This window comes from Syngnathoides biaculeatus, chromosome 22 (assembly GCF_019802595.1).
Source record: "Syngnathoides biaculeatus isolate LvHL_M chromosome 22, ASM1980259v1, whole genome shotgun sequence".
Lineage (NCBI taxonomy): Eukaryota > Metazoa > Chordata > Actinopteri > Syngnathiformes > Syngnathidae > Syngnathoides > Syngnathoides biaculeatus.
The window spans coordinates 2500805-2512388 of NC_084661.1; the positions used below are offsets into that span (position 1 = coordinate 2500805).

An 11584-nucleotide genomic window follows, 5' to 3' on the forward strand; every position below is an offset into this window, starting at 1 on the left:
GGACAAGCCGAAAGAAACTTGATGTAAAAATGAGGATGGGGTGAGGGGGTGATTTTCATTCTCTTTCCTAACGCATGGTAGGTTTCCATGTTGGTCCTTATTGAAATAAAATTACCACATAAGGTGGATGTTAATGTTTATTCAAATAGACAATACAAAAGACAGTGATGACTCAGGTAACTAAACTGCAAACTAAAAAGAGTATTTTCTTCATGGATGTACATTCCCAAAGACTAATATTAAAAATAAGAAAAGTTTCATACTGTACTGTGTCAAATGACAATTTTTAGATGGCATTTTCACCACAATTTCTTGGATAAAAAAGCATTGTGGGTAAATAAAACAAGCATCAAGTACTTCTGTTCTATAAGGGCGGGGGTTCAGGGAGATATGAAATTGCAAACATTTCACAATCATGGGTGCATTGGTACAAGCTTACGTTACATAAAATGATTTCATAGTAATGTACAACAAATTCAGTCAAGTTGCAGTTCTTCCCAGTATGGAAGATGCTATGTACTGTATAGTACCAAGTTAGCTGCACCCTGAAGCGGATGGCGTGGACAGTACATCTGAAATAGAATATCCCAAAACTTCAAATGAGTTGTCAAATCTAACAATTTGGATCCAATTGCTTACTCTCATTTTAAAAGATAAATTTTCTTTAAAGAGCTACTTTCTTTCTAAAAGTCACTGATGTTTCCATTGCAAGTCACAAAAAAAAACATTTGTTAATGCAAAGATTCCAAGACAAATGGCAACCACAGTAATGAATATTATAAAATGAATGCCAAGCATTATCATCATTGTTTGAGCTTTATTGCATGATATCACACCACCACTCAATGGCGCTTTTATCGCAAATTATTTTATGGACATTCAACACAAATGTGTTTCGGCCACCCAGAGATAAAAGCAGAGCTGCTCTGGTTTTAGATTTGTGCCAAGATCTTTGGGAACTATACTGACTTCAAGAAAATACAAAACAGCCAAACTATCTTTTACTTTTTTTCTGAATGAAATACCAAAATCCATTCAACAAGATGACAACTCCAGGTTTCCTTCGAACTAATATTATCACCCAAAAGACTGACATACCGCACATTTGGTTCATTGATTCATTGAATTGTAATCGCTCCATAGTATAAGTAGAAGTTTTAAGCAGTTTTATGCTTCCGAAATAGTGGGAAGAGTTTGCAAGCGTCCCATTCACACATACGGTAAGAGTGTCAAAGATGTTATGACTGCAAAGGGTTGGTCTCACTTTCTATTTTTGAATGGAATAGCCAGGAGTCATTTTTGTCACTTTGCCACAATTAAGGATCAAAACCTGACTGACTAATTGGTAAACCAACCAATTGACTGAAGTCTGGAAAGGAAGATGTCAGTTTTAATGTCCGGTGAACACAGAAATAGTGAGGTATTTAATCGGCTTTGTCTGATAACTTTTGTGCTGCTCCAAATGTGAGACAAAGACAGCACAGACCTGTGGAGTAAAAAATCTAGTAGTAGTCTATAACACTATGAATGAGAAACTGGTAAAGAAAGTAAGATTAAGTCTTTTTCATCTTTTTATCTACTTTTGCGATGCTGCTTTTTGTCTTCTTAACAGTTCTTGACTTGGCTTTTTTGGCAGGCTTCTTTTTTATCTTGGCCTTTTCGGTTTCTGCAGCCTTTTTTTTCCGGTTGGACATAGTCTGTTCTCTAATCAGGTCTTCTCGTCCAATTTCAACCATGTGGTCCTCCCATGACTTCATCTCATTCTTGTAGCGGATTCTGTCATCCTCGGCCAGCTGTGTATAAACCTGGATTGTTGAACAAATAAATGTGATCACTTGACAGGTTACTCATTTTTATACTTGACAATTGACCCCTCCGTGGATATTGCGCAATCCACGTCACTGACCAATCAGAGGCCAGAGATCTGCATAAACCACGCCTCTTTTTGCTCCCGCCATTTTCTCAGACAACATTGCATGGTCCAGTATAGGTTTTGTTAGCGTTTTATCGCGTATTTGGGTTATTTAACAAAAAATATGGTTAAGAGGTGTAGTCACGGACTTTGTAATAGTGACGACAGGTATCCTGAAAGGCTAGTTGGTGGAGTTCGATTAGTACCCTTTCCAAAACCGAAGACCCAGTACGAAAAATGCCTTCGATGGATCAAACTTTGTGGAAGACCGCATCATCAACTAAATCCATCTAATATCAACCGGAACAGATATGTTTGCACGAAGGTATGCCTTATATTTGATTTTCAATACATATAATATAATACATATAGTATAAATGAATTCGAAGTTCTTCGCTAGCATAACATTACTATGTGTGAACGGTTGACCGACTTATTCTTTGTTGAGAGATATTTAGTGGTGATCTGACTGCACAAACGTGTCACTTTGTTGCCGGCTTGCGGCCGAAGCTTAACCAGACTGTGTTTGCACGAAGATATGCCCTATATTTGATTTTTAATACACGTCTCGTATAAATGAATGAGACATTCTTCGCTAGCATAACATTGCTACGTGTGAATGATTGAATGAAATCAGAAGCATGGCGTCTGTCTCAGTTAAGAATGTATTGTATTGTATTTGCCATTTTTACTAATTGTTTGTGTTACGTCAGCGGACGTGGCGTGACGTCACTTCAGGAGGCGTGGTTAAGTGCCCTGTACAGAGGGGTCAATTGGCAACCAAAAATGTATTTGAGGTCACACATATAACACAGAACAGCACAGGGGTGGCAAACCCACAGCTCTCATGAAGAGAGGAAACCATACCAATGTTCTGTTTCCTTAATGTGGGTGCTAGTGCGCTTTGCTTGAGTTTCTTATCGTTGTTACGGGTATTGTGACAACAAGCTCAGTGTGTGTGGGCATGTCCGTCAATGTGTGAGTGAAAGGAGTATGGATGCTATGTTGAATGTTCAGAGGAGTCAATAAAGCCATTCAAGCGATAAATCAGTGCTTCGTGGCTTGAGTGGTCCCACCACCCAACTCAGCTCTGCAATGAGAGAAGGGAGTTAGCTCCAAGGAGGACTGCCTCGGCCCCAGAGAAGAAGACTCCCCAGTCTCTCGTGACCATTTCGCAAAAAAAAAAAAAAAAAAAAAAAAAAGCATTATCGCAAAACTGGGATGCGCACTGAATGAAAATAGCTTGAAGTTTCCCAGTCGGATCGGGATCTTTGGAGAAAATGTCAATTTTGCTCTCAAGAAAAAAAAAATGGTTTCACAGCACTCCATGTGATGCTCATGTGTATAATGTCCTCCTTTCCTCCGTGATATTAAAAAAAGGAATATTTAAAGCAGTGAAGGCAAACCTGTTTCTGATTGCTGAAAAGAATCTTCCACTCATCCATCAAAGACTTCAACTTTTCCTAGCACAAAATACATGAAATATTGTGCAGTTAAATTCCTCACAACATGTCAGCAGTTAAAAAATGTAAACAAATCTGTAAGCAATGGCAGGTTTGGAGGCCTGTTATAAAAACATACAAGTATTTTAGCATCAATTTTAGCACATTAAAAGCAGGCATATACAAATGGGCAAAATCGAAGGTACCCTTCTAGTACTTACCGGCATGGTTTCTCCTTTGGCACCCTCAAAGTGTTCAGACATAAAGATGTTGAAAGGCGTGCGAGGACGTTTTGGCTTCCCCATAGTGTTTGCTTCCTAGGTCACATGAATAAAAATATATTGTTCAACTATTCAACGAGTAATATGACACCAGGATAAGCGCTGTTTAGCACAAATTGCTCATCAGGGCTTCAATCAATCGAACTCATATATTCACTCATTCTAACTCAATCATTCTAACTCATATTTTCTTTTTCTTTCAGCTTGTCCCGTTACTCTCATTTTATCCATCTTAGCCTGCAAAATTTCAAAATGTATATATGTTTTTTTTTTTTTTTAAGCTTGTCAAAGATAGAGTAGTTGGTGATGCTGAAGACAAATTTTAAACTAAGTACGAAATGGATTTTGCGCAAATACCACCAGTGGATTACATATAACAATTACTAAAGCATTGACGTGTCAAAAAAAAAAAAAAAATTTTTACTTGGAATTTCTGAGAGCAAGTTGTGTCTTCCCAAAAAGCACAAAAACTGAAAATGACTGCATTTGTTTATGTGTATTGTATTGTATTGTCCTACCCTCTTCTTGCGGATGGCGGTTCTCTTGGCATTCTTCTGCTTCTTCTCAAGTTTCTCCTGCTCCACTTGTGCTGGGGTCAACCGGGCCTGGTAGTGCTGTAGCTCTACCTCAAACTGCTCCTTCTCCCGTATAAACTCATCTTGAAAAGGCTTCATGGAAGATTTCAACCAGATGATTTACACTTTATATTTCTGTTCAAAGCTTTTCTAAGATGCATAGAGTGGAACCTAAAAAGTTGAAAAGTCACTGATGTCATAAAGTGTGCCATTTGTGCTAAATCTGTAACAAAGCCACGCCCAAAAGGATGTCCCGATCCAGCTTTTTCACTTTGGATCCAATGCAGACGTTGCAGCCTTGAGTTTTGAGCGATATTGGTGCGATCACATTTCATCAGTAATCTTCCATAATTTGCTCATTTTGTTGTACGGAATGTTAGAAAAAGCATGATCAAATGTTATTACTTAAACAGACAACAATAGTCAGAAAAATATGTATTGTGTTTATACTGCATTTGTGTACTAATATTTATTACTTTGAGGGCTATATATATATATATATATATATATATATAAGAAGGTAAATGCTAATTTTCCTGAACTCATTAATGGAGTTTTCAATTACCGTATTTTTCAGACTATAGGCAAGTTTTTTTTCAGCTTGTCCTTTTAGGGGTCGCCACAACGTGTCATCTCAGATGAACGCACAGATATGATTGGCACAATTTTTACGCCGGATGCCCTTCCTGACGCAACTCTTCTCAGAGAGTGGAGGCCCCAGTGGGATACGAACCCACAAACCCTGGTTTACCAAACCAATGCTCTAACCACTGAGCTACAAGATGCAGTTTTTTTCCAGTTTGGCCGGGGGTGTAACTTATTTTCCAGCGCGATAATATGTGAAATTATTAAAAGATTACTACATCCATCCATTTTCCGAGTCGGTTATCGGTTATTTTCATACTGACAACCCTAAGAGGGCAGTCTAGGCCCGTGTATCTGTAACTTATAACAACTGAGAAGGACTGAACAAAAATCGTATTTTGCAGATTATTTTAAATAACATTATGATGTTGCTAACCAATGATGACAAAAGTACTTCTTACCATGAATGTGACTTGTGGTGCTTTATTTGTCGTTAGATTAAGCTTCATGAAGGCGTTGCGACTGCCATCCATTTATCGTGAACGTAATTCAATTTGATTTGCCACGAAGATGGTGCGATGGTGAACGGTTCTTGCCGACAAAGGAATGTCTTCTATTCGTTTTATTATCTTGTTTTTATGCGAAGTTGGGAAAATGTTTAGTGGCAACATCGAGGACGAATCCTTTGGAATACTCCCCATCTGTGATGGTAGACACACAGAAGATCCCTCCCTCTCCACAAAGGCTGTCCATTCTTGTTGAAACTTCAGTACTCCTCATATTTTTTTCTCTGAACAACCTTTGTCAAAAGCGTTTCCATAATTACGTAGTTGTTCCAACACGATCGGCATTCGACCCGAAGCCTGTGAACTACGGCAACCCCACTAGGACAAACTGTCTCTGTGTCATTTCCGTTGCGTGCCGCCCCAAACTATGGCAAGCCCACTAGGACACAGCTTCTCTGCACGACAGAAATCACAGGTACAGTGTGTTGTTATGAGAGCTTCGCGAGCCATATGCAACAACCAAAAGAGCCAGGTATGGCTCGCGACCAATATGTTCCTGACCCTGCTGTGGGAGCAGTGGATGACAGATGGAGAGCACACCTTCCGGGTGAATCCTCCATGCAACTTTCTGGGAAGTCATTGGATGACTCGACAAAGTATGGGCTTCCGTGACAACCAAAACCATCCTGTCAGGATTCAGAAAGCCAGGAATAGGCTAGTTGTAACTGCAACCGATGAGGAGTCTGACGTAAGCGACATAGAAGAGGAAGCGGCGCGTCGTTTACCTCTGGAGTTGGCGGACTTATTTAGAAGGGACAAAGAGGATGAAGATAGGATTTTAGTTACCGGGTATTTAGAGTGACATGGATGTTTTTGGTAAACTTCTTAGTATGTCATTTATGCTATAGTTATCGGAATAACTAAATATGTTATGTTAACATACCAGGCACGTTCTCAGTTGTGTCATGTAACATAAGCATACCGTTCAGCCTGTTGTTGCCTCTATTCTATTTTTATTTTAAATTGTTCGTCATTTAAATTTTAAAGTACATGTCTGTTCTTGGTGTTGAATTTTATCGATTAAATTTCCTCCAAAAATGTGACTTATACTCCAGTACGACTTATATGTTTTTTCCTTCTTTTTTACGTGTGACTTGTAATTGTAGTAGTCCGGAATATACGGGATATGTTATGGTTAAGATTGCCATTACAAAAAAAAGAAACTAAGTATGTGATGTATTTGACTATTCAATTGGTGTAATTCTTTTGTCGTGTGTGATTAATTTTAGCCGGCACGGTGGATCAGCTGGAAAGCGTTGGCCTCACAGTTCTGAGGACCTGGGTTTGATCCTGTATGCAGTTTGCATGTTATTCCTGTACCTGCGTCGGTTTTTCTGGAGACTCCGCTTTCCCCCCACATCCCAAATACATACAACATTAATTGGACACTCTAAATTGCCCCTAGGTGTGAGTGTGGCTGCTTGTCTCAATGTGCCCGGCGATTGGCTGGCAACAAGTTCAGCGTTTACCCTGCTTCCTGCCCGTTGACAGCTGGGATAGGCTCCCGCACTCCCTGTGACCCTCGTGAGGATAAGCGACTAAGAAAATGGATAATGTTTAATTTTACAGTCGATTTTAATGGGGTTGTCAATAAACATTAAGCAAGTAAGATTCACTCTTATTCAATGCTGTTGTTCTATGTTGTTATTCTATGTTAGCAAGTGCACAACCTGTTGCAATCACGTGCATTCTGCATGCCACACTGGATGGATAATCTGGAGTGGAGCATGGAATGGACTGCTTGTATAAGAGTGGGAAATCTGAGATTTTGGATCCAATCCTTTTCCATCAAATATTGAACTTAGAACTTTTCCTTACTGCAATTGCACACATAACCATAAGAGCTGATCCTGTAATCAAAGTACAGGTGGAGAGTTTCTATGGATTTTTTTTTTTAACCAGTGGAGTAAAAACATTTTGTTTTTACTCATTTCTAGTCAAAACTAGTCTGATTACACTTCAAATAAGATGCATTCCATAAAAAGTCAATTGTGTTGAAACAATTTTCACTAGCGTCTAATTTTACTTCAAATTCTTGGGGAAAAAATGCCAGTGAAGCATTTTTTTGGTCTTTTTAGAAAAGTCTCTAAAAAATTACTTTTAGGAAATTAGTCTTATTTCAAAAGTAATCAGATTGCTTTTGCTTAGACAAGCCAAATATTGTTAGCAAGATCTGTGTTGTTTTTGCATTGTAAAATGCCACTCATACCATGTCTGAATAGGTTTTATGATGGGGATCATCATAGTTGAACAGATTTTAAATAGTTACCAAATTCAGCCTTAACACCCTCCCAGTAACTGGTTAAAATCAAATACCTGTTTCTTGTCTGGGGTCATCATTCTCCACTCGTGGGCAATCTTCCTGACGACTTCCATTAATTTTAATTCTGAAGGAGACAAGAATAATTATACTGCAGAGTTGGTTCAGCGTAGTCCTTAGACTTTATAATCTCAGTCTGAGTGGCGGCACTATGTACATAAAACAGTCCCGATGCACTGCGTCTCGTGTTGCACTTTACCTGGGTTCTGTCGAATAACCACTGGCTTCTGCTGCACAACATATCTCAAGTAAGCATTCAGAGGCCTCTTTGGAGGACCACTGGCTTGTGTAGACAGGCATTTCACTGGGGTCCTGTATGCAGCATGGATGACTCTGGGAAACAGAGAATGAAATATTAGTGTACCAGTACAGTACATGCAGACATTCAAGGTAGGCACATTAATCAATAAATCAATTCACAGATTGGAGGAAAATTCCAGCAACGGTGATGAATTAAATCTTAAAAGGAAGAACAATGAGTCTCCTTGTCTGTTACAAGCAGTAAGGCCTGTTCAAGGGCTACCAATGGTACTTACGTACGTCATTTCAAGGTTACCAACGGCGCCTAAATTAACTAGTTTGCCCAGTTGCGTGGGAAGTTACCTGCGTACATAACCATTTTTCACTTGCTTTTTATATTTATGGCCAAGAAATATTGTGCGTACAAATATTTACTGTAGTAATGACTACTTGTGTTGGAAAAAGTTAGTGATAGACGAAAGTGTATTCCAACTAGCGTACAAATCAACGTTATGTTGCCACCATAAAAGTGGCAGAGAGTTGTAAACTGAGGACGCTGTAGCTGGAATTTTTAACACACAACAGGTCAGGCTTTCCTGAAATTTAGAAAATAACATTATTTTGTCATGCATTAGAAAATGATGAAGTCGGGTGTAATGGTACATGTACTGTATTCAGTTCACCTCTGTACCATTCAGGGCACTTTGAACATGTGAGCATCTGTTATGATTAAACACACTATATGCATAGAGATATTATTATTTAAGATTTTATTTATTGTTGACTTCTATAAAAGTGGGTCGCAGCTAAGCAACACTGGGATAATGCAGGTCCCACACCGGGGGCCAAGATGAGAATCACCGGTCTTGAGGACATCTCAGCAATGCCATTGTAACACTGTATTTAGAAATAAAGCTATTTAACATTTTTTTTAAATGTTCATTATTTTTCATTTAATCGGTTAATGAAAAAAGTCATCCCTTCATTCAAACACATTACTTCTGAGCATGGAGAAAGTGCACAAAACTAAATTGATTATAATTCAGTTACTAGTTGGGTCTGTAATGTCTGAAAATAGAAAAAAACGTTGATAATTGTTTCTTCAATAGATGTTTCCAAGTGTTTTATTTTGATGTAACACGGGGAGGAATTCACTTCATCATCATATAAATATCAACATCTACGACTTTATTATAATATAATGATGAATATTTACTCCCGAGAACCTTAGATTTTGAAGACTTGGACAACTTTAATTTAAACAATCGACCAAAAAGCTCTAGTGACTCATCTGATCATTGATTAGCTGCTAATTAATTGTTGCAACTCTCAAAGATATATATAAAAAAAAACACTGCTCACTGTTTTTAACACAATACATAAAAAAATAACAACTGATCAAATTCAGGGTCAATTTCCACATTGAAATGTAGTCAGCGGCACAAAAAAAAAAACCAAATGCTCAGATATCAATAGTGCTATACACTCATTGAAATGAACGATTAAGTGATTATACCTTGCACTGTACTTCATTACACTGAGAGTTGTGTCAAATATTTGTTACCTTGCTTTGGTACATTTGATCAATTTCAAATAAATGGGTAAAACTTAATCATCAATTGCCAATGACCAAAACAATACAAATAGAGTTCAATTATTAATCAAAACTTGGTATTACAGTATTTCCATAAATAAAGTATTTATTCAGTTTTGTTCTTTCCATACAAAATAATGCACTTAAATACTTACTTACAAACAAACCAGAAGAAAATAACCATAAACCAAAATACACAAGTGCAAAAACACGTTTCCCGATTTCACATAGACATTTAACAACGAATTTACAAATTGGCATTGCAGTATGACTACTGCTTCTACTAGCAGCTACCAGAGTACAAATTTAGTAGGATACAAGTTAGCTACCTTGCCAGAGTGTTGGTGCAAGTGAAGACATTGAAGGACTTCGTCAGAAAACCGACACTTGCGGTCACCAAGCCGAATGGAGCCATGCCGGCCCTGTGTGCACTTAAAATACCGTTAGGCGAATCCAACAAAAACACTCGTGTGATCTAACGATATCACAGAATGCATGCGATATCCTCCACTCACTCCTACGCACATGCAGCAACGCAACCTGCAGGCAGCAAAAGGCGCCTTCAGTCGCCCCGGTGAATTATGGGAAATCTTTTCCTCTCTACTGCCCCCAACTGGCCTGGAGGGAGACTTAAAAAAAAAACTCAATCGCAACATGCAAATGTACCACAGCATCATCAGGGGCTTCAAAACTAACCAACTATTTAATCAAACACACAAGTTTGAATAAATTATAGTATTTAAACACTCTAAAATTGTTTTTGCTATGAAATGATTTACAATATATTGACTAGCTATTTCATAAGTGAATGAAAATGGGATTTAAACAAATCAACGTTCTATTTGAGGAAAAAAACAACAACCTTAATTATCTGTCCATCCATCCATTCATCCATGCATTTTCTGAGCCACTTATCCTCACAAGGGCCGCGGGAGTGCTACAGCCCATCCCAGCTATCATCGAGCAGGATGCGGGGTTATGGAAGTAAATATGTGCCACCAGGAAATGAACTTGAAATGCCACAGAAAATAGGAAAATTCGCTGCCTGAAATTCAACCGGCTACAATTCGCTGTCTGAAATTCAACTGGCTACAATTCGCTATCTAAAATTCACCGTCTGTGCCACCAAGCGGGGTTACTTCAGGTCAGAACCGAACACCCAGCCACTCCAGTTACGCTTTCTTAGTATGTGACATCACGAGACTAAGAAAGCGTAACTGCGATTGACTGGGTTTTCGGTTCCGACCTGAAGTAACCCTGCCTAGTGGCACAGACAGTGAATTTTAGACAGCGAATTGTAGCCAGTTGAATTGTTTACACTGAAAAGTTACACTGAAATATAATTATTGAAAATGTGATCACTTTACATTTCAAATTAAAATCCTGAGTACTGTGGCATTTCAAATTCAAATCCTGGTTGCCCATATTTACTTCCATACGGGGTACATCCTGAACTGGTCACCAGCCAATCGCAGGGCACATGGAGACAGACAACAGTCACACTCACAATCATGCCTATGGGCAATTTAGAGTCTCCAATTAATGCATATTTTTTGGGATGTGAGCTTAAATCGGAGTGCCCGAAGAAAACCCACGGAGGCCCGGGAGAACAAGCAAACTCCACACAGGCAGGGACGAGACTGAACCCTGGACTTCAGAACTGTGAGCCGAACGCTCTACAGCTGCTTCACCGTGCCGCTCCCAACTTTAATTAAGCAATATTAATTCATATTTATGTATTTGGAGGTGCAAATTAAAGAACGGAACATGTGGATTTTTTTTCACAAGCCCCGCTTGTGTGGAGTTTGCATTTTCTCCCCGGGCCTCCGTCGGTTTTCTCCTCCCACATCCCAAAAACATTAATTAGTTGGAGACTCTAAATTGCCAGTAGGTGTGACTGTGAGTGAGAATGGATGTTTGTTCATATGTGCCCTGCGATGAGCTGGCAACCAGTTAAGGGGGCTCTTGCCCAAAGATAGCTGGGATTGTCTCCACCACTTCCGCGACCCTCGGGAGAGTAAGCGACTCACAAAATGGATGGAATGGCAGGCTATAGATGACACGCGGAC

At 39.0% G+C, this 11584-nt stretch overlaps 1 protein-coding gene across 1 annotated transcript; it reads right to left on the reverse strand.

Annotated features, from left to right (window-relative positions):
• Positions 1–123: 123 nt before the first annotated feature.
• On the reverse strand, positions 124–10098 carry tfam (transcription factor A, mitochondrial). Its single transcript, XM_061811193.1, has 7 exons — positions 9845–10098; positions 7881–8014; positions 7678–7748; positions 4154–4303; positions 3576–3671; positions 3319–3375; positions 124–1805 (listed from the first exon to the last, which is right to left on the reverse strand). Exons 1-7 carry the CDS (start codon positions 9928–9930, stop codon positions 1554–1556), a joined length of 846 nt encoding a protein of 281 aa, XP_061667177.1. The 5' UTR covers positions 9931–10098; the 3' UTR covers positions 124–1553.
• Positions 10099–11584: the final 1486 nt, after the last annotated feature.

Excerpts from the sequence above, each read along its gene's own strand:
- tfam (XM_061811193.1), bottom strand. The coding sequence starts at position 9,930 with ATGGCTCCATTCGGCTTGGTGACCGCAAGTGTCGGTTTTCTGACGAAG. Across the intron at positions 7,749-7,880 it reads GGTTATTCGACAGAACCCAG|AATTAAAATTAATGGAAGTC; the intron begins GTAAAGTGCAAC and ends TGTCTCCTTCAG. Across the intron at positions 1,806-3,318 it reads TTTTCAGCAATCAGAAACAG|GTTTATACACAGCTGGCCGA; the intron begins GTTTGCCTTCAC and ends TCAACAATCCAG.